The 24,860-nt window shown below is 38.2% G+C and overlaps 6 protein-coding genes, 1 long non-coding RNA gene and 1 other non-coding gene across 10 annotated transcripts; 3 read left to right on the top strand and 5 right to left on the bottom strand.

Moving 5' to 3' along the window:
* The first annotated feature begins 7,187 nt into the window (after positions 1 to 7,187).
* LOC106385399 (exopolygalacturonase clone GBGE184) lies at positions 7,188 to 8,914 on the top strand. Its single transcript, XM_013825322.3, has 4 exons — positions 7,188 to 7,451; positions 7,547 to 7,849; positions 7,927 to 8,430; positions 8,535 to 8,914. The coding sequence occupies exons 1-4, from the start codon at positions 7,248 to 7,250 to the stop codon at positions 8,784 to 8,786; spliced, it is 1,263 nt and encodes a 420-aa protein (XP_013680776.1). The 5' UTR covers positions 7,188 to 7,247; the 3' UTR covers positions 8,787 to 8,914.
* Positions 8,915 to 9,553: 639 nt separating this feature from the next.
* LOC106383436 lies at positions 9,554 to 10,712 on the bottom strand. Its single transcript, XM_048765881.1, has 3 exons — positions 10,151 to 10,712; positions 9,711 to 9,952; positions 9,554 to 9,616 (listed from the first exon to the last, which is right to left on the bottom strand). The coding sequence occupies exons 1-3, from the start codon at positions 10,710 to 10,712 to the stop codon at positions 9,554 to 9,556; spliced, it is 867 nt and encodes a 288-aa protein (XP_048621838.1).
* Positions 10,713 to 11,348: 636 nt separating this feature from the next.
* Positions 11,349 to 12,259, bottom strand: LOC106383434 (glutathione S-transferase T3-like). The gene is made up of 2 exons (XM_013823540.2): positions 11,496 to 12,259; positions 11,349 to 11,376 (listed from the first exon to the last, which is right to left on the bottom strand). The coding sequence occupies exons 1-2, from the start codon at positions 12,257 to 12,259 to the stop codon at positions 11,349 to 11,351; spliced, it is 792 nt and encodes a 263-aa protein (XP_013678994.2).
* A 3,714-nt stretch (positions 12,260 to 15,973) lies between these two features.
* Positions 15,974 to 17,333, top strand: LOC106386158 (60S ribosomal protein L19-1-like). Its single transcript, XM_013826050.3, has 4 exons — positions 15,974 to 16,225; positions 16,441 to 16,877; positions 16,953 to 17,023; positions 17,117 to 17,333. The coding sequence occupies exons 1-4, from the start codon at positions 16,114 to 16,116 to the stop codon at positions 17,142 to 17,144; spliced, it is 648 nt and encodes a 215-aa protein (XP_013681504.3). The 5' UTR covers positions 15,974 to 16,113; the 3' UTR covers positions 17,145 to 17,333.
* A 322-nt stretch (positions 17,334 to 17,655) lies between these two features.
* TRNAK-CUU lies at positions 17,656 to 17,728 on the bottom strand. The gene has a single exon. It is a non-coding gene; the product is annotated as a tRNA-Lys (tRNA).
* Positions 17,729 to 18,015: 287 nt separating this feature from the next.
* On the bottom strand, positions 18,016 to 18,755 carry LOC106383433 (arp2/3 complex-activating protein rickA). The gene has a single exon (XM_013823539.3). It carries the CDS (start codon positions 18,721 to 18,723, stop codon positions 18,235 to 18,237), a length of 489 nt encoding a protein of 162 aa, XP_013678993.2. The 5' UTR covers positions 18,724 to 18,755; the 3' UTR covers positions 18,016 to 18,234.
* Positions 18,756 to 19,955: 1,200 nt separating this feature from the next.
* Positions 19,956 to 21,327, bottom strand: LOC106386154 (transcription initiation factor TFIID subunit 13). Of its 3 annotated transcripts, none has more exons than XM_013826045.3 (6): positions 21,167 to 21,327; positions 20,864 to 20,969; positions 20,731 to 20,768; positions 20,512 to 20,571; positions 20,314 to 20,388; positions 19,956 to 20,212 (listed from the first exon to the last, which is right to left on the bottom strand). In XM_013826045.3, the coding sequence occupies exons 1-6, from the start codon at positions 21,275 to 21,277 to the stop codon at positions 20,102 to 20,104; spliced, it is 501 nt and encodes a 166-aa protein (XP_013681499.2). In that variant the 5' UTR covers positions 21,278 to 21,327; the 3' UTR covers positions 19,956 to 20,101. The 3 variants fall into 3 exon arrangements, with proteins under 3 accessions (XP_013681499.2, XP_013681498.3, XP_013681497.3); XM_013826044.3 differs by having other exon boundaries at positions 20,864 to 20,972; positions 21,167 to 21,326; XM_013826043.3 differs by having other exon boundaries at positions 20,864 to 20,975; positions 21,167 to 21,284.
* LOC125591619 lies at positions 21,319 to 24,569 on the top strand. Its single transcript, XR_007327713.1, has 5 exons — positions 21,319 to 21,720; positions 22,176 to 22,370; positions 22,475 to 22,612; positions 22,712 to 22,823; positions 24,239 to 24,569. It is a non-coding gene; the product is annotated as an uncharacterized LOC125591619 (long non-coding RNA).
* The last annotated feature ends 291 nt before the right edge of the window (positions 24,570 to 24,860 follow it).

Here is a 24,860-nt window from a genome sequence, read left to right as displayed (position 1 = left end):
CCTAAGAACTCCCATTAATCATGGTCTAATATTAGAAGTTGGCAATCGTTTTTAGTGGTTGTAATATTTTTTGACAGTTTGTTCAATTATTTGTCACCATTATTATGTATTTCCACGAATGATTTAACATGCCAGAGAGCTTACACCGATGGCACCAATTTTAAAAGATTGACGATTTGTATCTCTAATGACCCATGACCCATTATATTCCTCCTGCATGACTATCCTTTCTCCAAGCATCATCATCAGTAAAACAAGTCATTTCCTTCTCATGGATTTGTGTTCAACGGTGGCTGCTTGTGGCGATGCAAATTCCCCAGATCAGCCTCCTATTCATGCAAATTAAGCTATAGACGTCAAGTTACCACTTATTCCGTCAACACGCCTTTAAAAATTATAATCTGCCATTACGTATATAGAATTACAATCAATGATTGTTAGTTACCGTTGAGATTCGATCAGTTCATAATAAGATTCTCTTATAGTAATTGATTAATCAGCTGTCGATCATTTTTAAAAGCCACATGTACACACTTGTGTTTAAGATTAATTTATTTATGGAAGCGTTGTCACGAAAACAATCTCAAGGCACAACGGTCCGAAAACGACTCACTCTGACCTAGATTTGCAAAACATTAATATATCTTATCACATGCATTTAATGCCAGAACCTCTAAGATCTGCTCGTGGTTTATAAATTATAATCGTTGTGCATGCCTTGATATCACCATGTACTGAACGCGACCAAAAGTCTTTACTGATCTTAAGAAAGTAACTAGTCACTAAACTTACTCATTGTGCCACTGTGGTCAAGATTTTTGAGCATCCATAATGTTTAGTTAAGAAAAATATGTAGTTACCACGAATATGTTAAACACATAATTTTTTTAGCACAAAGCACATCCATAGAAATTTCATCTTTTTTTAAAACACTATAACTTTGGTTAATGGGTTTAATTTGTAGGTGGACTTGATGGGAGGATGATGCATGGGACAACATGAAGTTTAAATTTCTAATGGCATTCACTACCACAATACTCTCATTGATTTTACTTGGGTTTGATGATCTCATGCATTAATTTTGAATTATTAAATGCTGAAGACGCAGTTCGTTGGGGGCACACTGACTTTCTTCTCAAAGCCACTTCACATCCTGGCACCATTTATGTTCAGCTTTCTTAGTTATATTCACTAGAACAATTCAAACTTTGTTTGAAACAATGGGAGGAGTAGTTTTTTTTTTTTTTTTGCTAAGAATTTGAATTGCATTACTTGAATGGGCAGTTTGCATATTACAAAGAGTTTAAGACAGGTCAGGAACAAGCTCCATGGCAAAAAAGATAAAACATGGAGATAACCTGAGAAAATAGTGCTAATTGATCACCTTGCTGTTAGGCAAAAGTTAACCATTTAGCAAGAAGGTTTTTGAACTTCTTACGGTTCCTACGAGCGAGAATGGCGTCTCTGATTCTGCGATCAAGTAGTTTAAAGATGACTTCTGAAGAGGAGGAGATGTTGTTATGCAGCCTATTGTTCCTCTCATGCCACAAAGAGTAGATAACTGCTTGAGCAACAAGTCTTCTTAGAGTTGTTGGACAGATTGAATCCTTTGATCCCAACCAATCAGAAAAAGCATTCCAAGAGTGAAAGGAGAGAGTTCTGTACCCTAGCCTTCTGATGATCATGGCCCATAGATGCTGGCTAACTTCACACCTGAGGAAGATGTGATCTCTATTTTCTTCAAACCGATCACAAAGGCAGCAACTTGTTTGAATCTGTAAACCCCACGGCTTGAGTCTTGATCTAGTAGGGAGCGTGTTCAAGTGGGTGACCCATAAGTGAAAGGCGTGGCGTGGAATAGCTCCCTTATACCAAACATTACTTGTCCAAAGTTGGATAGGGGCTCTTGGTCTCAATGACTCCCACGTGAGCTTTGTGGAAAAAGCATCTAGTTCTACATTATCAACTCGCCACAAAAATTCATCATCATGAGCAGAAGCACATGGGAGACTAACAGAGGCAAGGTGAATTTGCAAGGCCTCCGCTTCGTCAGAACGGGCTGATGGAAGCTTCCATCCATTCTCATTAACCACTGAGCAGATTCTGGCGTCCGTAGGGATTCCCAGCTCTTGTGGCCCTTGGGGACCAAAGTGACGAATGAGAGGACCGAAAGGAGTCCACACGTCATGCCAGAAACTTGTTTGATTTCCGTTACCCACTCTCGACATTAAAAAAGCAGAGGCAGCATTACGCAGAGAAAGCAAAGCTTTCCAAGTCCATGATGAGTGGCCTTTTTGTTCCTGCTCCCAAAATATTCTGTTTTTGATCCTGTTTTCCTTGATCCAGCATCCCCAAAGTGATTTATGATTGCAAAACAGAACCCAAATGAGGCGGAGACAAAGCGTGAGGTTCCAGACTTTAAGATTTCGGAGGCCGAGACCTCCTTCATTCATTGGCAAGCAGAGCTCGTTCCATCCTACCTTGGCACCATTTTTCTTTTCTATGTCTCCTAACCAAAGGAAGCGAGTGCAGAGACTCTGAATTTTGCTTAAGCAACCTTTAGGTAGGATAAAAGCAGTGAACCAGAAGTTTAGAAGACCATATATAACAGACTTGATGAGCTGTAACCTTCCTGCAAAGGAGAGAGCTATAGACTTCCAAGAGGTAAAGTGCTGAGTGATCTTGTCTAGTAGGGGCCTGTAATCTCCAATTCTGAGCTTTCTATGCATTAGGGGCAGCCCCAGGTAGGGGATAGGTAGAGAACCTAGCTTGAAACCAAGACTAGTTAAGTCATTTGTTTCATCTAGAGTCAAACCACCAGTGAAAAGGTCTGTTTTACTTTGATTCATAGTTAGGCCAGACCACAAAGAGAAGTCGTGAAGGGTTTTTGCAATATTTTCCAGTGACATTTTCTCTCCATCAAAGAAGACCATTATATCATCAGCAAAAGAAAGATGGGTAACCTGAGGCTGAGACGCGCTTGGATGAAGGCCGATGGATCCATTAGAGAAATTCTTTTTCAGCATTTGACAGAATACCTCCATTACAAGAACAAAAAGATAGGGGGAGAGAGGGTCGCCTTGTCTCAAGCCTCTAGTTCCTTTAAAATACCCACAGAGCTCTCCATTGATCGAAACAGAAAACCTCGTGGTGGTGATACAGTGTCGAATAAGGTTGACAAAGCTGACTGGAAAATTGAGACCGGTTAAGGTGTTGATTACAAAATCCCAGTTAACAGTGTCAAAGGCTTTTTGCAAATACACTTTTAGCATTGATCTTTTAGAGATGGATTTCCACTTGTAGCTCTCCACCAGTTCTGTTGCTAACAATACGTTTTCCGCCAAAGACCTTCCGGGGATAAAAGCTGATTGAGAGTTGGAAATAATGCTTGGGAGGATCTGTTTCAGGCGATTTGCCAGCAACTTAGAGGGAACTTTATAGATTGTATTACAGCATGAGATGGGGCGGAACTCCTCAATCTTAGACGCATTAGGCTTTTTCCGAATCAGTGTAAGAACTGTTGCATTCCACTGAGTTAAGATTCTGCCAGAAGAAGGGAATTCCATAACTGCAGAGATCATATCAGGTCCTACTGTGTGCCACTGAGCTGTGAAGAACTCTGCTGGGTATCCATCCGGGCCTGGGGATTTATTCCTAGGGAGTGAGAAAAACACATCCTTGATCTCTTGCGCTGTGAACGGAGCTGAAAGACAGTTTCCTGCCTCTGTCGTACATCTATAAGGAACCAGAGCAGCAATAAGGGAGGGGGACGAAGTGGTTGCAGCAACATGAGTAGTTTATTGTAGCGTTTTATAGATTGGTGATCCCTAAAATAGACCATGCTTGTTAGGGCTTCTTGGGAAAGACCAGAGGCGTGATTACATCAAGAACTAAGAAGTGTGTTTAAGGTACTCAAGAACAACCTTGGTTTTGATATCTCCGGTGAAGTCACCGCCTCTATTTCGGCCCCTTCATGGTTTTCCGGAAATGTGATCCTTCTTACTCCAGTCTCTTCCGTCAACAGCCATCACGGTAAATATGAACATTTTTTCTAGATTAAAAGAAGCATAATTTGTCATGTTACACAAAACAACATATCTCAGTTACGTCAAAGTTAAAGGACAAAACCTTGGAGCTGATGAGTTTGATAACATGTTTAGCTGAGATATCACGTTGGTGCCAGAATTCATCTATCAAAGGTTTAAAACAAATAGAATACCTAATTTTGTATAGTGATTGTATGATAATTATATATATATATATATATATGTATTAGTTTAATTTTGTTATGTATGTATCTTGAGGAATATGTTTAAAGATATCAGATCGTATTAGATATACTAGGGGCATTTCCCCCGTGCAAGCGCGGGGTTGTAGACATATTTATTGTTTCATCTCAATATTTGTTAGGGTTATTGTAGCTGTGAATTTTGCGTTTTGGGTTGATCATTGTTTTTTAAGTTTTTTATTGTTATAGGGTTAGAGTTGTGATGATGTACTGTGTATGCACTGTTCTCCACTCATGAAGGAGTAAACTGTGTTAGTAATGTGATTGATATAGTTCGTGTTGTTGTTTGTTGTGTAATGAGAATTATTGTTTGTTTGTCTTTTTAATTTGTTACTTGTACTGTTGAGATTACATAAATTATATTAAGGTTGTTGAGAGTACCTTTTGTTTCTGGATATTTTTTCACCAGTTTAGTTGTGTAAGTTGTGTGTATTAAGTTATAATTTTTTTTATTTTTATTATCTTGGTTATATGTTTTTTCACTTTTAAACTTGTTGTTTTTACCGGACCTTTAAAACAAATATATGAAGACTTGTAGAAATAACTATAAAATGAGTGACAATTAGTATTTCGATATTAATGGGTTTTAAATGAATATATGTATTTCTCATAAGAAGAAAATAGCGTTGGCATGTTGACATTGAGCATATAAGCTATTTTTATAAGACAAGAGGAGTGAGCAGGTGGAGATGTTGTTACCGCCTTTGTGTCTGTTGAGATTGTCTCTTGTATCTCCTGGTGTGTGGCTGTGTTTGTTTCTCTTTTATTTAATGGGTAATATGTAAACAAAAATCATTGTTAGTTGTATTTATCAGAGTTTGTAACTTACTCTGCTTTTTTGTTTAGGTAATTTCACTGATCTTAGTTGTCGTCTTCGTCTTCTTCGTAAGCATCTGTGAAAGTAAGTTTGTAAATTGTTAAATATTTGGCCGTGTAGTTTATATTTGTTTAGCTGGCTTAATGTATGTGTCGTTGAGTTTTAGTTGAGTTGATTGGTTTGGTATATTTGTTTTGAAGTTTATTTGTAAGATTAGACAAAAAGAGAGGTGATCATTAATGATTCGTCTTTTTTGGGATTCTAGTTTTTAGTGTTTTGATTGTTTGGGTTATTGTGGTTTCTTTTAAACAGTAAAATAAAGATTTGTGTAAAATTAGATTGATAAGCAAGGGAGATAAATAGACGACCACAAATCTTGGGTATGAAATATTTTTGATTATTGATGTTAGCACAATATAGACAGTAATATAAAGGGAATTATGTGTTGATTGTTTCTTACGGATCAATGAGGAGACGGATAACGACTCGAGTTGTTTCTTTGGTGAGGCCAGAGCCCTGGACAGAACGGATTTGCCCAACCACATCTGTGAGTTTAAATATCAGTTATGATATCAAAACATAATATAAACCCAGATGCAATATGATAATATACCTGGAAGTTCTAGGTTTGTGTTTGCAATCACTTGGAGATTGTCGAACAGTCTAATCTTGAGGAATGGATGATCAGTTATCTTGTACATGCTTGAGCACCCGTGATGATCTCAGGAGCACCCGTGATGACTTCATCAATAATGGCTAGTGAGATGAAACGAATTGAGAGTTGGAAATAATGCTTGGGAGGATCTGTTTCAGGCGATTTGCCAGCAACTTAGAGGCAACTTTATAGATTGTATTACAGCATGAGATGGGGCGGAACTCCTCAATCTTAGACGCATTAGGCTTTTTCCGAATCAGTGTAAGAACTGTTGCATTCCACTGAGTTAAGATTCTGCCAGAAGAAAGGAATTCCATAACTGCAGAGATCATATCAGGTCCTACTGTGTGCCACTGAGCTGTGAAGAACTATGCTGGGTATCCATCCGGGCCTGGGGATTTATTCCTAGGGAGTGAGAAAAACACATCCTTGATCTCTTGCGCTGTGAACGGAGCTGAAAGACAGTTTCCTGCCTCTGTCGTACATCTATAAGGAACCAGAGCAGCAATAAGGGAGGGGGACGAAGTGGTTGCAGCAACATGAGTAGTTTATTGTAGCGTTTTATAGATTGGTGATCCCTAAAATAGACCATGCTTGTTAGGGCTTCTTGGAAAAGACCAGAGGCGTAATTACATCAAGAACTAAGAAGTGTGTTTAAGGTACTCAAAAACAACCTTGGTTTTGATATCTCCGGTGAAGTCACCGCCTCTATTTCGGCCCCTTCATGGTTTTCCGGAAATGTGATCCTTCTTACTCCAGTCTCTTCCGTCAACAGCCATCACGGTAAATATGAACATTTTTTCTAGATTAAAAGAAGCATAATTTGTCATGTTACACAAAACAACATATCTCAGTTACTTCAAAGTTAAAGGACAAAACCTTGGAGCTGATGAGTTTGATAACATGTTTAGCTGAGATATCACGTTGGTGCCAGAATTCTTCTATCAAAGGTTTAAAACAAATAGAATACCTAATTTTGTATAGTGATTGTATGATAATTTTTTTTCTAACTATTAAATTCACGTTATATACCAAATATAGTTATAGCTGGCTACAGTAGGCACCTTAAATGGCAAAAGAACTTGAACTTTATATGTTTTGGTGATTATACTGGATTCAGCTTTATATGTTTTTGGTGATTATTTTGCTATATAAAGTGGTAGTAGTTGCTTGCAATTTTAGATTGTAAATTAAACGAGTCATTCTGATCATTCGCAACCACTTAATCAATAGATTTGTTTTTACTTACATACAAAATGACCGTGAATTCAGATCGTTATCACCTAATATTGGGTAGTCAAACATCCGCAAAAGAAGATGGAATGTTATTTCCCGAAAATCATTACTCTAAAACAGATTAAAATCTAAAATTTGCATACAAACCAACACTATAAAACATCATGAATCTTCCAATGATCAAATCACTTTTAAATTTGTCAACACATCTTTAAAAGAAGAAAAAAGCAAAAAAAAAAGATATTATCACCATGGCTGGCGCAAGAAGTTTGGTCAAGGCAAATCATACTAATGTAGGCTCATTAATTTTAATGGCCTTGGTGTTTGGTTCTTGCGTAGCTAATGGTGAGTATCTCAGTGACCGCCGTGGTCTTGTCGCTGTTGCCGGCAACCCTACGGTCTTTGATATTACTAAGTTTGGAGCAGTGGGAAATGGTGCCACCAATTCTTTCAAGGTGATATTTCTTTAATTTATTGGTTATTAGTAAAATGCATATGAAAACAAATATTTATCCAATAATAAATGGTTTATTCTAAATGCACTATGCAGGCGTTTTTAAATGCATGGCTCCAAGTGTGTGCCAGTCCTGTACCAGCAACGCTACTAGTCCCTAAAGGAGAGTTCTTGACTGGTCCAGTAATTTTTGCTGGTCCATGCAAAAGCAAAGTGACCATCGAAGTTCAAGGCACAATCACCGCTACACCAAGCGGATACGCGACCCCTGAATGGTTCTTATTCGAGCATGTCGACAATGTCCTCCTCACCGGACCCGGCACATTCCACGGCAAAGGTGAAGCCGTATGGAAAGCAGATGGCTGTGGCAAAAAGGTCGACTGCAATCTTCCTCCAACGGTAAGGATATAAATATATATAATATCATTAATTTTAAATGTTTTGTACTGATCAAACGTACATACGTACCCATGCAGTCTCTAAAATTCAGAAACATCTTAAATCTTGAAATTGCCGGCATTAGCTCGGTCAACGCGAAGGCCTTCCACATGTTCTTGGTGAAAACTACAAATGTCAACATTCACAACATCAACATTATTGCCCCTGCTGAAAGTCCCAACACCGATGGTATCCATTTGAGCAATGCGGTCAACGTTAACATCGTTCAGAGTACAATAGGAACAGGAGACGATTGTATCTCTGTCGGTCGTGGTTCCACCAATGTAACAGTCGAACACGTGACTTGTGGCCCAGGACACGGACTAAGTGTTGGTAGTCTCGGAAAGTACCCGCACGAGGAGGATGTTAGCGGCATTCACTTTAAGAGCTGCACGATGAAAGGTACCGACAACGGTCTAAGAATCAAGAGTTGGGGTGGTTCGTCTCCAAGCAAGGCTGTGGACATTAAGTTTGAAGATATTACAATGGAAAGCGTCAAGAACCCAATCATCATTGACCAAAACTACGGCTCAAGAGGCGGAGTAAGTATATATACCCAAGATAATCTCAAACCAAAACTTACATTAATTACTTGATTATTCAGCAGCTTACGAAAATCTTTTTTTTTTGTGTGTGTGTATTATAGGATTCAAAGGTTGCGATAAGCGATGTGTTGTTCAAGAACGTAAGAGGAACAACAATTACTAAAGATGAAGTCCAGATCATGTGCAGCAAATCAGTACCATGCACAGGAGTCAGCGTCATTGACGTGAACTTGAACTTCGTAGGTGATAAAGGAGGACATCCTTCGGCGTCAGGAGGCTTGATCGGAGCTCTTTGCACCAACGCCAATGTTATCTTCGGTGGAAAGCTTAGCTTCCCTATGTGTCCCAAATAAGCTTTTTGATATTTATAATTTAATATTGAAGAAGTCAAAAGTTTCCACAAACCTTTGTTTTGTTTGTGAGTTAATTAGTTTGTGAGTTTATCAAAATTAATTAATTCATTGGAATATTTGACTTTTGATGGAATTTTCCCATAACTTTATCACTTTTCTATTTTTTTTTTTTGTGTTCATGATATAATCAACGGACCAATCAACTGATTGCCTGAAAGGCTTGTTGCTTTGTTTCTTAATTAAACTTAGATTAACCTAAGAGCATCTTTATTGCAGTTGTTTCACACAATCTCTTAATGTAAAAGTGAATTAAAATAAATAAAAAATATGTAATAAGTGAAGACACGTCTCTTAAATTGGAACAATAAGAGCATATGCAATGGTCATCCCCCAAGGGGAGTCCTTACCATTTTTTTATTATTAAATTTTTTTTTTTAAATAGTTAAGGATTTATATTAAGAAGCTCGGTGCAATGGTGATATCCGATTAGGAGTCCTTAGAGAAAAAAAATTTTGTTTTTAAAAAAAATTTGTTTTTAAAAAAAATTTTGTTTTTAAAAAAAACGAAAAATTATTTTAAATTATTAGAAGTTAAAATATTACAATACATAGAATTTTTTTAAAAAAAGATACAATGATAAAACTTAAAATACACTAATTATTAATCTTCCTCACCAAATTTGTTCCAAATATTTTCGATTAAATCATTCTTCAATCGTTCATGTATTTGCCTATCACGAAGATCATTCCGATTGGGAAACATATTATTCAGATTTGTAGGCCTCTCGGTTTCGACCTCTGAACTTCTGGTGACGTCTCCTTCTGCAAATTCTGAAATATCGTAACGAATGTATCCATCTCGTTCATTTTCGACTATCATATTGTGTAGTATGATACATGCTCTCATAATCTTCCCTATCTTTGCCTTGTTCATTGAAATAGCCGGGTTTTTCACAATCGCAAACCGGGCTTGTAGAACTCTAAAAGCCCGCTCCACATCTTTACGGGTTGCTTCTTGAACTTTAGCAAATAACTCTTGTTTAGGAGTTTGGGGGAGTGTGATAGATTGGATAAATGTTGACCATTTTGGATATATCCCATCTGTGAGGTAGTACGCCAATTTATACGGATGCCCGTTGACCACGTACTTTACCCTGGGGGCACGACCTTCTAAAATGTCATCAAAAATAGGAGACCGATCGAGGACATTGAGATCGTTTAAGGTACCTGGAGGACCAAAAAAGGCGTGCCATATCCAAAGATCTTGTGAAGCTACAGCCTCTAATACAATTGTCGGTTTTCCTGATCCACGTGTGTATTGTCCTTTCCAAGCGGTCGGGCAATTTTTCCACTCCCAATGCATACAGTCAATGCTCCCGACCATCCCAGGAAACCCACGTGTCTCTCCAATATCGAGAAGTCGTCGAAGATCCGCCGGTGTGGGTCTTCGTAGATACTCATCTCCAAACAACCGGATGATTCCATCAGTGAACTTATGTAAACACAAAAGTGCAGTGCTCTCACCAATTCGGAGATACTCGTCAACCGCATCAGCTGCAGAACCATAAGCAAGCTGACGAATTGCTGCCGTACATTTTTGAAGCGGTGTATGACCAAACCTCCCGGTTGCATCTTGTCTATGTTGAAAGAACGGAATGTTCTCTGAGAGTTCATAGACAATACGCATGAATAAATCCTTATTCATGCGAAATCGCCGTCTGAACTGTGCCGAGTATGTCGCGTCTACGCTGAAGTAGTCATTCCATAAACGGTTATGGCCTCCTTCACGATATCGTTCTACATAAGCACGTCTCCGTCGATTATTTGGTTGGGGCTCCACAATATCATTGTATGTATCTTCGACGATTTGGTCGATAATATCATCCAATCTTTCGTCGACATCATCAGATGATGATGATGATGACATTAGTAGATATTCCTACGGTCAAAAAATATTATTATTTTCATTTGATCAAAAAGTATACTAAGAAGTAATTTAATGAATTATTTTGACTTTACATACCATACTACAAGTTTACAATTTTAATGAAATATTTTGGCTTTACATACCATAGTATATTTCTGTACATGAAAGTTTCAGTTATTACATACCATACTACAAGTTTTAGTTGTAAAATGGAAACAACAACTAGATAATAACTTGCATTGCAAGAAACATGTAACTTTGTAAGAAACATGTAACTTCGTAAATCAACTTGATTAAGCAAGTAACAAGTAACTTCATAAATCAACTTGATTAAGCAAGAAACAAGTGCATGGAAAATAAATTCAAGCTTAAACAACAAGAACCATAGTTAAAGAGTAAACCTGAGTAGAGAGCTATTACAAGAGTAGAAGGAGATCTTGGTTCACAAATATTACAAAGCTTTCTGATGTTTAGTACAATGAGAAACATAGAGAGCTATTACATGGCCGAGTACTTATAGTACCTAAAAGTGGAAAACAACTACCCCGTCACTTGTGAGCTGGAGCTACAATCCAAAATGCTCTCACTACTCCAAATGTATCTGTGACTACTTCATCTTGCTAAAGACCAAAACACTTAGACGTCCGTGACTACTTCACCTAACCTGCAACAACATATTAAAAACATGTTAGCTTAGCTGTAAAACAACATGAAACAACATAGTACACAGGGACTACTAAGCAACCTCAATCAACACAGAGTTCACATCATATCATTTCAGACATTAGCTTCAGTTTAAGTGATGTTTCAATATCAGATAAAGGCTCTTTCTTCGCCAGCAAGCGATCAAGGAGTTTGTTTTTTGAAAGTTTTTCTTTAAGTTCTAACACGTTTTGAAGCTTGGACAACTCTTCTTCTTTACCACTCATCTTCTTCTTCTTACTGCCACCTTTCGCAGCCTTTACCCCGATTGGTCTCTCCTCTGGATCTCCCACGTCTGCTTCTTCTGTATCAACCTCCAAGACGGACCTCCGCTTTTCCTTTCCACCTTCCTTAGCCACATAAATCGAGGCCCATTTCTGGTCATGCCTCAGCTCCCTCCAGCAGTGATCAAGTGTGAACTTGTAACCATACTTGGTGAAGAATATATCTAATGCAGCTTTCATCAGATCATCATCATTTTCCCCACTTTTCTGCGCCCTCAAAGCTGCATCATAGCATCCAGTAAACCTGCATACTTCCCCGTTGATCCTACTCCACCTCTGTTTGCAAGAAGTAATCTCTCGCGCTGTTTGACCAACGAGCAGAGGGCTTGCGTTGTAGTACTCTACAATACGCTTCCAGAAAGCCCCAACTCTCTGCTCGTTGCCAATGATAGGATCCTTACTGGTGTTAAGCCAAGCACCAATAAGGATCTTATCTTCTCTAGGAGAATATTTCCTCCTCTCAGCAGACTGAGCAGGAACTTCAGACCCGAACCAATAAGGTTCGGGTGATTCAAGGTCTATAGGTATTTGACTATGCAGAAGGTTTGTGAAACCATCCATCTCTCTAGTTTCTATTTTGTGTTACTCTAGTAGTTACACAGAGGCTTAAGTAAGCCATGTTTATTTATTATACAATTAAAGTTGAGCAGTTAGGAAGATAGGAAGCAAACTACAAGCATTTAACAACAATCAAATCCTAAGTACTATTCTAGCAAACAGAGGTGATGATAGGAAGCATACTAGCCTATTTAAAACCAATCAAATCAAACGGGCTGGGAAGACATAAAGTAATTCAGTAGCATTTATTATTACAGTCCTAATTTTTATTCTACCACCAAGCACCATTCAAACCATTCTAACAATATGAATTTCTCTTGAAGAGAAAATCCAAAGTGAAGTGATTAAAACCATAGTACCTGACTTATTTGGCCACTCGTGAGGTGATAGAATAGTCCCGTTTGAAGCCTTTGAAGGAACTCCTGCAAAAACATAAGATAATGCAGTCAAATGTTGTAAAACCATCGATTAATCTATATATTAATTCCAATGAACTCTAAAACTTACCACGTAGAACGAAGAATAGCAAAGCTATCACCACTAGTACGCACACCATTAGCTTAACTCGTGCTAAATCCTTTCCTAACTCGTGCACACTCTTCACTAGCAGCAACAACTTCTGCTCTCTCTCTGTACCTTCTTCATTTAGCCGCCTTAGCTGCGTCTGAAAGTCCCTCATCTCCTCCTGAACCGCTTTCTCTATATCGAAGCTACTCTCTGCCTCATCCGCCATTGCACGTTCCGCGTACAACCGAGCTTCCTCCGCGTACAACTGAGCTTCTTCTTCGAGAAGTGAGGTTACGTCCACCTCCGCGGATGATGAGGACGGCTGGCTGTAGCTATATTGTCCCATTCTCGTTAACCTCGACCATAAGAGAGAAACAAGGAGCACAGATTAGCAACGATCTATATAAAGAGAAAGACACACAAACATATAGACAAAGACACACAATCGAGAAGAAAAATTGAATTCCAATGAATCCTTTATCTAACCAAAATCGAGAAGAAACAAAATGAACAAAGCAATTGAAACGATTTAAACCAAAACGATTGAAACGTTTTATACCAAAATCGTATTCAAACCCTAATTTTGAAACGAAAAATCCCAAAATCGAAAAAACCGAACCCTAGATTGAGAGGAAAAGAAGAAGCAGAGACTCTAGATCGATGAAAATAGCAGACAAGCCTTCGATTGAAACGATTTAAACCAAAACCCCCCTTTCGTTTTATACCAAAATCGTATTCAAACCCTAATTTTGAAACGAATAAACCCCAAATCGAAAAATCGAACCCTAGATTGAGAGGAAAAGAAGAAGCAGAGACTATAGATCGATGAAAATAGCAGACAAGCCTTCGATTTACCTTCAGGATCCGAGGGAGACCAATCACGATGGTGGGTTTACCAAATCGCCGTCGAGAGTCGAGAGCGTCGAGAGGAAATTTTTTTTTCTTTCCTTCGGTCGAATGACCTAATTTTTTTCAACACCTCCTAACCCAATCTCGCCTCATCCACTCACCTTTCGCCACGTCCCCCAAGGATCGAGTCCGTCAACATGCTAATCACGGACCAATCCTTAATGTTATTAGCATTAATAATCATATTATATTACTATTTTTTCGACGGACTCGTGTGACGGATTCAGAGTCATCCTCCGTTGCACGTGCTCTAAGAGACGTATCTTAAAGGACACGTGTTGTTCCCTTCTTCCTCTTTTAATTCTCCTCTTTTGATACTTTTCTTTTCGATCCTCGTTACTGATAAATCCTCCTCCTTCTTCCACCTCCTTGCTTCTCCTCCGGTGCCGGATTACTCTCGACTCAAACTCTGTCTTCTCTCTGCGAACCTCTGTAACCAAAAGCTAGGGCAAATTCTATTGTCTTTTTTTTTTTTGTGGCAACCAGAGGGAGGTATAGTTTACTTACTTACTTTCTAGCTTCCCTTTGATTGTCTTTGTGTAAATCAAAATGAGTTTCAAAGGAATCTCTGAAAGAGTTAAGGTTGGAAGTAATCGCAATTGCGGGTGTTCTTGTAGTTTTGAATAGGATTGAAAGTTTGATGCTTCAAGGAGTAAGCTTTTCAATTAGGGATTTGAATAGGATTGAACGTCCTGTCCTTTATCGTGTCTCCATTTGTTTTTTTCGATCTCTTTGGGCTGTGTAATGTTGTAAACGTTAAAGGGTTTTTGATTTGGAAGAAGAAAGTTTCAAACTTTATGGACAAAATGATGAAACTTTTGTTAAATGAAATGCATGTATTCGTGAAAGATTGATTGAATTGGTTAAGATCGGTTTGTGTAGATTGACTGGAGCGGGCTTCATTGTAATGAAGATTGTTACTTGGCTCATGAGCGTTTGGCCATTATTGACCCCATCTCTGGAGACCAACCTCTCTACAACGGAGACAAGACCATCGTTATCACGGTACATTGTTGGCTTGTGTTCTAATCTCAGTTCTTTCTCAGATGATAACATACATGACAAACATGAGTCAAACAACAAGGCTTTACGTGCTTTCAGGTCAATGGCGAGATATACAACCACAAGGCTTTGCGTGAAACTGAAAGTCTGAAGTCTCACAAGTACCATACCGAGAGTGATTGTGAAGTGCTTGCCCATCTTGTAAGTACCATTTCTTGCTTCCGTAGATAGATAGATCTTGTGTGTGTTTCTGCATTTCTATGAGCAAATGATGATTCCGTCTACTTTTATGTATACATTTACCTGTGTTCTTAGATTATTTTTTGTACATGAGTGAGTAACAACAACAATGATCTCTAAAAACAAACTTGTGTTGAGAATATTTTATAAATTTTTTTAAGAACTATAATTAAGAGACTTGCAATAAATCACCTAAATGTTCATATCTCTTTCTAAGTCTCTTAGTTCACTTTTACATTTTAAAAACTATTAAAAATTAATTAAGAGACCCTTTAAGGGATTTAGGGATAATGATGCTCTAATTAATCAGTAACAAGCATATAAAAGGTTGGTCACGTTAATTGAGATTATCGACGTCTCCAGTGTCCACTATCTCAAAACTTCTCCAATGATGTTATTAGAATGCTTAGAGCATGATCATCGCTGAAACTTGTTTTGGGTTTCTTAATTTTTTTTTTTGTTTTGTCTGATTTTAAAAAAAAAGGAAACTAATTGCGGGCTGCCACGTGTCATGGGGCCCGCAAACAGTACAAGAAACTGCCAAAAGTCAACCATTATCTCGTGATTTCTGCAACCGATTTAAAAAAAATATGTGGGACCCACGCCTTTAAAACCTCATTAGTATACTGAGATAATCATGGTCTTAGAAGAAAAACTGTTCACCCTCTTAAATTTATTTGACAACTTGTAAATGTTTAAAATTCAAAATTTGTTTTACATACTTTAGAAAAGCGGGGACTGGTTTCAAATATAAATAAAAATTTTATATAGTGATTTGACTGATGATATCTGTTGTTAAAAAGTATTCAAGTAAATTAAATTGAAATCTGCGTCTAAATTTCAGTTATTGAAAAAAAACTAAGTGATTATATATGTAAGTTATTACCAAAGTTCATAATCTAAAAAGGAAAAAAAAAGGTTCATAATCTGAAACTGTTTATTCAAATAAGTTTTCTTTTTCTGAGTTTGAACAACTGAAAGACAAACAAAGTTCACTGAATTAAAACTTAATAAAAATAGTTTAAAGAGGCTCATAATGTGGGGGGGAGGGGGGTGGTTTTGAGAAAGCCTGTTTGTGTAAGTAAAGCCCAATAGATTGGAAACCCTAGAGAAGTGATATATAATACATGAACTCTCTCTACTACTACTAGTTTTGGATAAGGACTTGTCCTCCGCCACAACAACAAGAGAAGTAAAAAATGGTGTCTCTGAAGATCCAGAAGCGGCTCGCCGCATCGGTGATGAAGTGCGGGAAGGGCAAAGTATGGCTCGATCCCAACGAATCCTCCGACATCTCGATGGCCAATTCCCGTATGTGTTCATTCTCTCTTTCTGTTCATTTTGTCTTGTGGTAGTAGTAGGGAAGTGAGTTACTCTAGTGTAAATCAATTGGATCACTATCTCCTTTGCTCGCACTTGTTCTCTAAGCTTTAAAGGGTACCATTAAATTAGTGAATTAGTCTTTTGAGTAATGATGAATCTGAAAATGTTCATTACTGATGGATTGTTTTGAAAAACTTAAATAGGCCAGAACATCAGGAAGCTGGTGAAGGATGGTTTCATCATCAGGAAACCAACGAAGATCCACTCTCGTTCCAGAGCTCGCCGTATGAAGATCGCCAAAATGAAGGGGCGTCACTCTGGATATGGTAAGAGGAAGGGTACCCGTGAAGCTAGGCTGCCAACTAAGATACTTTGGATGCGTAGGATGCGTGTGCTAAGGCGTCTCTTGAAGAAGTACAGAGAGTCGAAGAAGATTGACAAGCACATGTACCATGACATGTACATGCGTGTTAAGGGTAACGTCTTCAAGAACAAGCGTGTCTTGATGGAGAGCATCCACAAGTCCAAGGCCGAGAAGGCCAGAGAGAAGACTCTCTCTGATCAGTTTGAGGCTAAGAGGGCTAAGAACAAGGCTAGCCGTGAAAGGAAACACGCTAGGAGAGAAGAGCGTCTTGCTAAGGTACCAACTTAACTCGTTAAACAATTATTTCTTTGAATTTGATCAAGTATCCTTAAACATGGGTTTATATTGTAGGGTCCTGGAGGAGATGTTGCCCCTGCAACTGCACCACCAGCTGCTGCTGCTACTACCACTACTACTGCAGAGTAAGTTTGATCTCAATGCTGATATAAAATTGAATTTTGTTCCAAATTGTTTAAACATGTATTAATTCGTTTATTGGGTTTTTGCTTGTGTAGAGTACCGAAGAAGAAGTCTAAAAAGTGAATGTGAAGGGGATAAAGTGATCGAGCTATATAGATCATCTCGCTTACTTGACTTGAAGAAACTTTTGAATTGGGTTTGTTGAATTACTTTGTTTGCGCAAAAAACATAAATTATGTCCGTTACTCTTTATGCTTTCAGATTATCCGTGTTTCATGAAACTTGCTCTTCAAAATGTTGTGCGTTTTCTTATCTCTTCGTTCGTCTCGAGTACCAAGTTCATCCACAATTTTCGCAACGTTAAAAATCCAGTCGATAAAGTGAACGTTTACTTATTTTATAATCAACTTAGTGGCATCATTTCAACAGAAATTCTTACACGCCTTTAAGCTTTCTTCCCTCAATCTTGAACCGTTAGTGTCAACTAAATTCTGACCTTGTTAGTGAAAAAGGTTCTCACTAAATCTCTTTAACAAAAGAGGAAACAAAGCTTAACTGAAACTCGATTCTTACCCTTTAAACGATATAAACAGGGAAACCAAGTGTCAAAAAGATAACATCATCTATAAAAGAACGCCCACCGTGGGATTCGAACCCACGACCACAAGGTTAAGAGCCTTGCGCTCTACCAACTGAGCTAGACGGGCTTGTTGATTACTAAACACTTGTCGTTTTCAGAGTGTAAGCTTATTATTGTCCATAGTTTTTGAAGACGAGAGCTTGTTGGAAGGAAAGCTGTAACATGTAAGATTTTGTGAAGACAACCTAAAAACGCACTGGCTTATATTATGAGACTAAAAACTACTTTTATGGTTTTATGGTTCAATTATCATTTTTCTCTGTTCCATGATTTTTTATTGGCAGATTAATGATTAGGAAAAGTATGTAGACAATAGATATGCAAGTTAATCCTAGTACTTGAGAACCAAAGCACTGAACAAAATAATAACAGTAAAATTATTGAATCAATAATAAAGGAATTTGCAAACCTAACTATTCTTTTCAAAACAACAAGTCAAAATATTTATTTGAGGACGGATAATTTGAGACACAACCAATAATTTGATTAATACAACCAAGTTTCTTCAAAACCCACTTAGTGATTGTAAGAATAATAATGTTGAGACATAAAAGGGCGAAGATCGCTAGCAGATTAATGAAGCAGAGAAGAGACGAGAAAGGCGAGAGCAGTTGCTAAGCTTATAGAAGCTGAAACCTCCCGTGAAGCTGCTGCTGCGGTGATAATGATCGGCGGTCTCGGCTTATTATGAACGCATTCGTCACAAATCGGCGGCTGCGGTGGTGGAAGTGGTAGTGGGCAGTGCGTACAGGGCGGTGGCGGTGATGGGGGTGGCGGAGGAGGAGAAGGCGGTGGTGGTGGGGGACAAAAAATCTCTAACGGAGGCGGTGGAGGTGGTGGGAGAGGTGGAGGACAGAGTATCTCAGGCGGCGGAGGTGGTGGAAGAGTTGGAGGACAGAGTATCTCTTGCGGTGGTGGTGGCTGATCACATGGATTCTCACATTCTAAGCACATTTCACATTCCGTCTGCATTTTCTCTGTTATATTCAACGCAACAGAATGTGAAAGCAAAAGCAGAGTGAAGAAACAGAGGAACTCCATTGCCAGGGAGGAAGAGAGCATTTTTGCAGTGGTGAAAGAAAGAAACAGAAACATGAATGGCATTTTAAAAGAGAATTCTGCAAAAAAAAACCTCAGCTTTGCACGAATTGCCAAAAGAAACATAAACTTTTGGGCTGACCAAAAATATGTAGACCCTTGGTTCGAACCCAGGTTGGTTGGTCAAATGGCAAGGTTTTTTTTATAAAATTAATTTTGAAATTAAAATAGAAAATAAAATTTTATTTTTTCTTTAAAAAAAAAACACGAACTTTTCACGAATTGAAAATAAAAAATAAAATTTTATTTTCTATTTTAATTTTAAAATTAATTTTATAAAAAATTTCTTTATTTTTTCAATTTTTTGGAATTTTAAAGATCTTTTTAAGTTTGTAGAAAATTTTGGAAGAGCTTTTATTTTTTTAAAAGAAAAATAAAATTTTATTTTTAATTTTAATTTCTAAATTAATTTTATAAAAATCTTCTTTATTTTTTTAATTTTTTTTTGGAATTTTAAAGATTTTATTAAGTTTTTAGAGAATTTTTTATATATAATATGTACCAAATAAAAGTAAACATGTTAGTAAGTATATTGAAAGTGCCAGTAGCCCAGTGGTAAAATACCTTTCCATTTGACCAACCAACCTGGGTTCGAATCAAGGGGTCTGAAAGTTTGGTGTTTTTTTGGTCAACCCAAAAGTTTATGTTTATTTTGGCAATTCGTGTAAACTTGAGGTTTTTTTTGGCTGAATTCTCCATTTTAAAAGGACTTGACTTTCATTTAAGAACCTTCAAAAGCAAAAAAAAAACTTTGGAATCTGATACGAATTAATTTTTACAGCTTTGATTTGAAGAACAAAAACCTTTTTGGACCATGCATTAACTGTTATCCACAACAGGAAGAACCTATTCTCTTTTGATCCTAGTTCCTTTTTTTTCCAGCTTCGGAAGAACCATTGAAGCTAATTGAAAAAGTTTATTTAGGCACTTATAGCATTTACAGCTTCTTTAGTTTAGAACCACTCGTCTCTCATTTACGAGGAAAAGTTTCAGGCGCGTTATGCATTTCATTTGAATATCATTGCAGCTCTCTTTTACGACTCATCCGCGGTGCCAAGCTATCACATGCCTGTTAAGTTTGGAGGTTGTAGAGTTTTCATTACATTGCTTTATGTTCCATATTCCACTCTACTTGTTGACCGTACCGGAGTTTACAAAACAAGTTACCGTAGTTTCGTCATCCGGACAACATTCACTAGTCGGGTAAATTTCAATTTCACTTGGTGACATATATAATTTGTGTATTTTTTTTACAGTCTTGAGTTCAAAAGCAACACCACTCAGAAGATTTTACCCCAAAAAGAAAAGCTAACTGGATAAGAAAGAAGGATGAATCAATCAATCAATCGAGGGAAGTGATCTTCTCTTCGTCAACATCAAAAGCTTTACGTGCTTGTTTCAGCTCTTCCTGCATTGCCAATAGTTCCCTACACCGATTAAGTTTTGGCAAATCCTGCATCAAACCAAAATTTTTAAAAAAGAACACCAGTCAGTCAGAGTCATACATGATAGAATACAAAACCGTAGCTAGACTGAGCGAGTGAGTAATTTTACCTTGCGGATTAGATACAAGAAGTCATCAACCAGTAGCCTTCCTCGCTTCGTGCCAATCTCCTGAGCCTTATGTGTCTTAAAACATTAATTAAGAAAGAAAAAAATCTCTTTCCAGGTTAGCAGAAGCCAGAATATACTACTCAAGCTTCTATCTCAAGTCCACTAGTAGTAAAAAAAAGATGAGAGGAACTCAAATACCAAATCAGTGACGTATTCAACGACAATATCTTCAACAAGGGCGACAGTCTCTGGGAGAGGCTAAAAAGACGAGTATCTTTGCATTAGTTTCACCATCCATATACCAAAGATTTGAATAGATGTTGGTTAGATATGCATCAGCGTGACACTTATTACTTGTTATCTATCTATATACGAGTGATTCAGTAATATGAAGTAGAAAAGAAGAAGAAAGCTTACGTTCTGCTCATCGCCAAATCCATACATCATATGCTGCACTGTAAATCACCAAAGATCAAAAAATAAAACACCCACACATAAAACAAAAAAAATGATAGAATACAAAAAAAAAAAAAGAGAATCAACTATGTACATTCTTTTTGGAAGAGGGGTTTGCGCTTTTCCGGCGCCTGAGAACTTCCGGCAGCTTTCGATTTAGACGATGAAGTCGGCGCTGCTGCTGGTGTGTTACTCATCTTCTTCTTCTTCCCACAACAAAATCGAAGAAAATCCGATTTAGTCCGACTACTGTTTAGGGGAAAATTTGAGAGAAAGCAATCCTAAAGTTCAACTAGAAATATAGAATTCCAAAGTACATTCACGAATTCACCATAATCACCGCAATGGATAAGTAATGAAGATTCAAAAGAGCAAAATTAAGAACAGAGGAACTCACCGGAGATGAACAGATGCGGATTAGCTTCTGCCCGTATAGGTCAGTGGCAAATCGGCGACGATGATGAAAGTAGAGAGACTTTTGTGAGTTTAATACAGAGTAAATTAACATTATTTACTCTTTTATTATGCACTATGTTTTGGGCTTTAGACAGGCCCACTCAATACCCATGACTTAAAATGGGTTGATTTATTACCTTTTTCTTGTTGGAATAAAAAGACATGGACACAATTTAAGAGCAGCCCCATTGAGAGTTACAAAGGGGTTCATGGGCTCAGGTTCATAGGCCCGGAAGCAAAAAAAAAGAAAAAATGGGTTTAATTCCGCGACCCGCGTCCTACGAGTGACCCCGTATGAAACGGGTTCACGCCAGGTGTCAGCCATCCATTGGAGACGCGTTATTGAGTTCACGAGGAGGAAAGCGGAGAGAAATCATTTTCTCTCATTTCTGAAAAAAAGGGTTTCGGTCCGAGAGGCAATATCTCGTGCGACGCCGACCTTTCTCCAATTTTCTCCTTCGAATCGATGACGGAGTGTCTCATCCACGAGCTCAGGTGAGTATCGAGTGGATTCACGGTTAGATAGAAGCTTTTTGGGGTCGAAATCGATCTCGGGAATTCAAAATAGATTTTGTGGTTTCGAGTTAGGGTTCGAAATCGATACGGGGGTTCAGATTTATGGTTGTAAACCTCATGCGGGGTTCGATTTATCGATTTATGGTTGGTTTCTCGGTGATTGGAAATCGAATTGGGGTTTTCGAGTTAGGGTTCAAAATCGATTTTGGGGGTTTTCGATTAGTGATTTTAAAACGTCATGTGGGTTCGATTTATCGATTTATGGTTGGTTTCTCGGTGATTGGAAATCGAATTGGGGTTTTCGAGTTAGGGTTCAAAATCGATTTTGGGGGGTTTCGATTAGTGGTTTTAAAACGTCATGTGGGTTCGATTTAGTGTTCGTTTCGTCATATTTTTCATGATTATGTTGTAATCAGTTTGCTTCTCTGGTTCAGATGGATCCCGCAGAAGAGAGAAGAGATAGAAAGAGGCAACATGAGTACTTCAACATGTTGGGAAACGTGGCCGATTCACAATACGGGATTCCCAGAAGATGTCCCTGTGGTGGGAGAATCATTGACGAGGTTTGGGTGAAGGAGGAGTACGATACTCTTCCTGGGAAGCGCTTCTTCACCTGCATAAACTACGAGGTAAGAGATACAAACCGCTTCTTCCATGCATTACTCTCACTTGGCAAATTAGTATTAATTTTATTTTAGTTGTGCAAGTCTGATGTGTTTATGTTATCAACAAGGCTGATGGGTTTCATTATCGTCAGCCTTGGGTGATAGGTGTCCAGGAGGAGATGGAACGCCTGCGTAAGCGTGTGGAGGAGGCTGACCAGGTGATCTAGTGGGTGCCCAATCTCAATAAACAGATTGAGAGTGTTGAGGTTAGTGAAGTTTTTTTGAGAGTATCGAATAGCAAGTTAATAATTGTAAAGTTAGGTTTTTTTAAGTCACTAACAACGTTTCTTTGTTTCCATGTGCAGGCACATGTTAAAAGGCTCACTTTGCTGCTTGATAATCTCACTAGTGACGTTTATAACCTCAGTGTGCAGGTGGCTGATCTTGAGAAGGTCTGCTTCGAATGAAATCCAAAAGGTAAACACTCAAACTAAACTGAACTGAAGTAGAAGTAGTATTTAGTTTAAAAAAATGTTCCTGTGTAGGTTGCTTGCTGAAGTAGAACCGAACTTAACTAGGTAGACTAGAAACTAAACTAGATCTTCATAATACTAGGTTCCGTGTTGTATTATTTGAAATGCTCTGAATGTGATGTGATGCTCTCTAGAGTAGGAACTGAACTAGGTTTCATTAAATCTATGTTAGTTGGTTGCTGTGCTTAATGCTCTGATGAATGCTCTCTGTCTACTTCTTGTTCAAGTTTTTAAAAACCGATTTGATGTGTAATGGATGCAGTGTGTGAACAACTTGTTGTCTAATTAAGTATAATCAATGTTTGGTAGTTAGAAACACCACCCGAAACTCAAAGCAAAATAGTAGTTTAAATACATAGCAAATCCTTTCGACCCTAAACTCAAACCAACTTCTCAAAACACAAAGAAAGTTTAAAACACCACCCGAAACCAAAATGGATCCGTTTTCCCTTAATTCTCCCGGGTTTATGAACCTATTATCTTCCCAGAGCAGTCAAACCATAGAAGTAGGGTCTTCTGATGTTCCTAAACCTGTGGAAAGGAGAAAGTGGACAACACAAGAAGACATTGTGCTCATTAGTGCTTGGTTGAACACCAGCAAGGATCCCATAGTTAGTAACCAGCAGAAGTTAGGGTCGTTTTGGAAAAGAATAGAGGAATATTTTAATTCAAGCTCTCAGCTCACTTGCTTTGCTCCTAGAAAGTGGAGTCAGTGTAAGTAGAGGTGGGGAAGGGTGAATGAGCAGGTGTGTAAGTTTGTGGGAAGCTATGAGGCCGCTTTGAAGGAGCAATCTAGTGGTCAAAATGAGAACGATGTCATGAAGTCTGCTCATGACATCTTCTTAAATGACTACCAGGTCAAGTTCACACTTGAACATGCGTGGAGGGAGCTGCGGTTTGATCAAAAATGGAGATCAAACTCTGTGTCAAAAGATGGTGCAAAGGAGAAAAAGAAGGAACCTGTGGAGACGGTGCCTGACTAGGAAGAGGTTAGGCCTCCTGGTGTTAAGGCTTGCAAAGCAGCAAAACGCAAGAAGCATGGGAATGAAGCAGCATTTGATCGACTGGAGAGCATTCTAGACTTGAAACAGAACATATCCAAACAGAAATTACTAGAACGTCTCCTATCCAAAAAAGATACTCTAACTGATAGTGAGGTGTCTCTGAAGGACAAACTCGTTTCTGAGATGCTTTGATCTGGTCAGTGATAGTTGTTTAGGTGATTAGTAGCGTAGTTGTTTAGGTTGTGTAGTTCATAAATTGGTTACTTGATTACTTGCTTACTTGCTTACTTGATTACTTGATCACTGGTTCTAGTTGATTAACAACTTGTCTTGCTTCTTCTGTTTTATTTTGCAGGTCAAGGGTTGTACTTCTGCAGGTCACGGGTTCTACTTCTCTATTGGCGCAGCACGTTCTATTCTATAGTTGATGGGTTCTAGTTGTCACGGGTAGTAGCTGTCACAGGTTATCAGTTTATGTATTTTCATTTCGCGCCAGGTCACGGGTTCTAGTAGGAGGATGGTGTAGTTGTCACGGGTTGTAGTAGTGACAACACGTTTTCAAGTACGTTTGCTTATGTATGTTTGTGTCACGGGTGTAAAAGTGTAGTATTTTGTTTGTTTCTACACTTCACGGGTATTGTAAGAGGAAGGACTATAAAATATATGTCGTATGTCTCATTTATCAATTGTCTCTCATCTTTGTTTAAGTTGTTCCTCTCTTCTTTAAATTTGTATCTCAACCTGCAAAAAAAAAACAATCCATCAAGGCCACTCCATCAAGGCCACGACATCAAAACACTCCCCCTTCTATAAACTTGTTCCTCTCTGTTCTTTAAGTTCTTCCCCTCTCTTCTAAAAACTTGTATCTCAAGTTCCATATACCACAAAACACTCTATCAAGCCCACGCCAAATCAACAACCACAACACCCATCAAGCCCACGCCAAATCAACAACCACAACACAATCCCTCCTTGGT

Source organism: Brassica napus, chromosome C8, assembly GCF_020379485.1.
Source record: "Brassica napus cultivar Da-Ae chromosome C8, Da-Ae, whole genome shotgun sequence".
Taxonomy (NCBI): Eukaryota; Viridiplantae; Streptophyta; class Magnoliopsida; order Brassicales; family Brassicaceae; genus Brassica; species Brassica napus.
The sequence above is the reverse complement of the archived record's forward strand: the minus strand, read 5'-3'. Positions and strand labels throughout refer to the sequence as shown.

Excerpts from the sequence above, each read along its gene's own strand:
- LOC106383434 (XM_013823540.2), bottom strand. The coding sequence starts at position 12,259 with ATGGATGGTTTCACAAACCTTCTGCATAGTCAAATACCTATAGACCTT. Across the intron at positions 11,377-11,495 it reads TCACTTAAACTGAAGCTAAT|GTTAGGTGAAGTAGTCACGG; the intron begins GTCTGAAATGAT and ends ATGTTGTTGCAG.
- LOC106383433 (XM_013823539.3), bottom strand. The coding sequence starts at position 18,723 with ATGCTCTCTTCCTCCCTGGCAATGGAGTTCCTCTGTTTCTTCACTCTG.
- LOC106383436 (XM_048765881.1), bottom strand. The coding sequence starts at position 10,712 with ATGTCATCATCATCATCATCTGATGATGTCGACGAAAGATTGGATGAT. Across the intron at positions 9,953-10,150 it reads GATGGTCGGGAGCATTGACT|GTCGTGCCCCCAGGGTAAAG; the intron begins GTATGCATTGGG and ends ACATTTTAGAAG. Across the intron at positions 9,617-9,710 it reads CGGCTATTTCAATGAACAAG|AATTTGCAGAAGGAGACGTC; the intron begins GCAAAGATAGGG and ends ACGATATTTCAG.
- LOC106386154 (XM_013826043.3), bottom strand. The coding sequence starts at position 21,277 with ATGTTAATTTACTCTGTATTAAACTCACAAAAGTCTCTCTACTTTCAT. Across the intron at positions 20,389-20,511 it reads TTGAATACGTCACTGATTTG|ACACATAAGGCTCAGGAGAT; the intron begins GTATTTGAGTTC and ends TAATGTTTTAAG. Across the intron at positions 20,213-20,313 it reads TCTTGTATCTAATCCGCAAG|GATTTGCCAAAACTTAATCG; the intron begins GTAAAATTACTC and ends GGTTTGATGCAG.
- LOC106385399 (XM_013825322.3), top strand. The coding sequence starts at position 7,248 with ATGGCTGGCGCAAGAAGTTTGGTCAAGGCAAATCATACTAATGTAGGC. Across the intron at positions 7,850-7,926 it reads ACTGCAATCTTCCTCCAACG|TCTCTAAAATTCAGAAACAT; the intron begins GTAAGGATATAA and ends GTACCCATGCAG. Across the intron at positions 8,431-8,534 it reads ACTACGGCTCAAGAGGCGGA|GATTCAAAGGTTGCGATAAG; the intron begins GTAAGTATATAT and ends TGTGTATTATAG.
- LOC106386158 (XM_013826050.3), top strand. The coding sequence starts at position 16,114 with ATGGTGTCTCTGAAGATCCAGAAGCGGCTCGCCGCATCGGTGATGAAG. Across the intron at positions 16,878-16,952 it reads GAGAAGAGCGTCTTGCTAAG|GGTCCTGGAGGAGATGTTGC; the intron begins GTACCAACTTAA and ends TTTATATTGTAG. Across the intron at positions 17,024-17,116 it reads ACTACCACTACTACTGCAGA|AGTACCGAAGAAGAAGTCTA; the intron begins GTAAGTTTGATC and ends TTGCTTGTGTAG.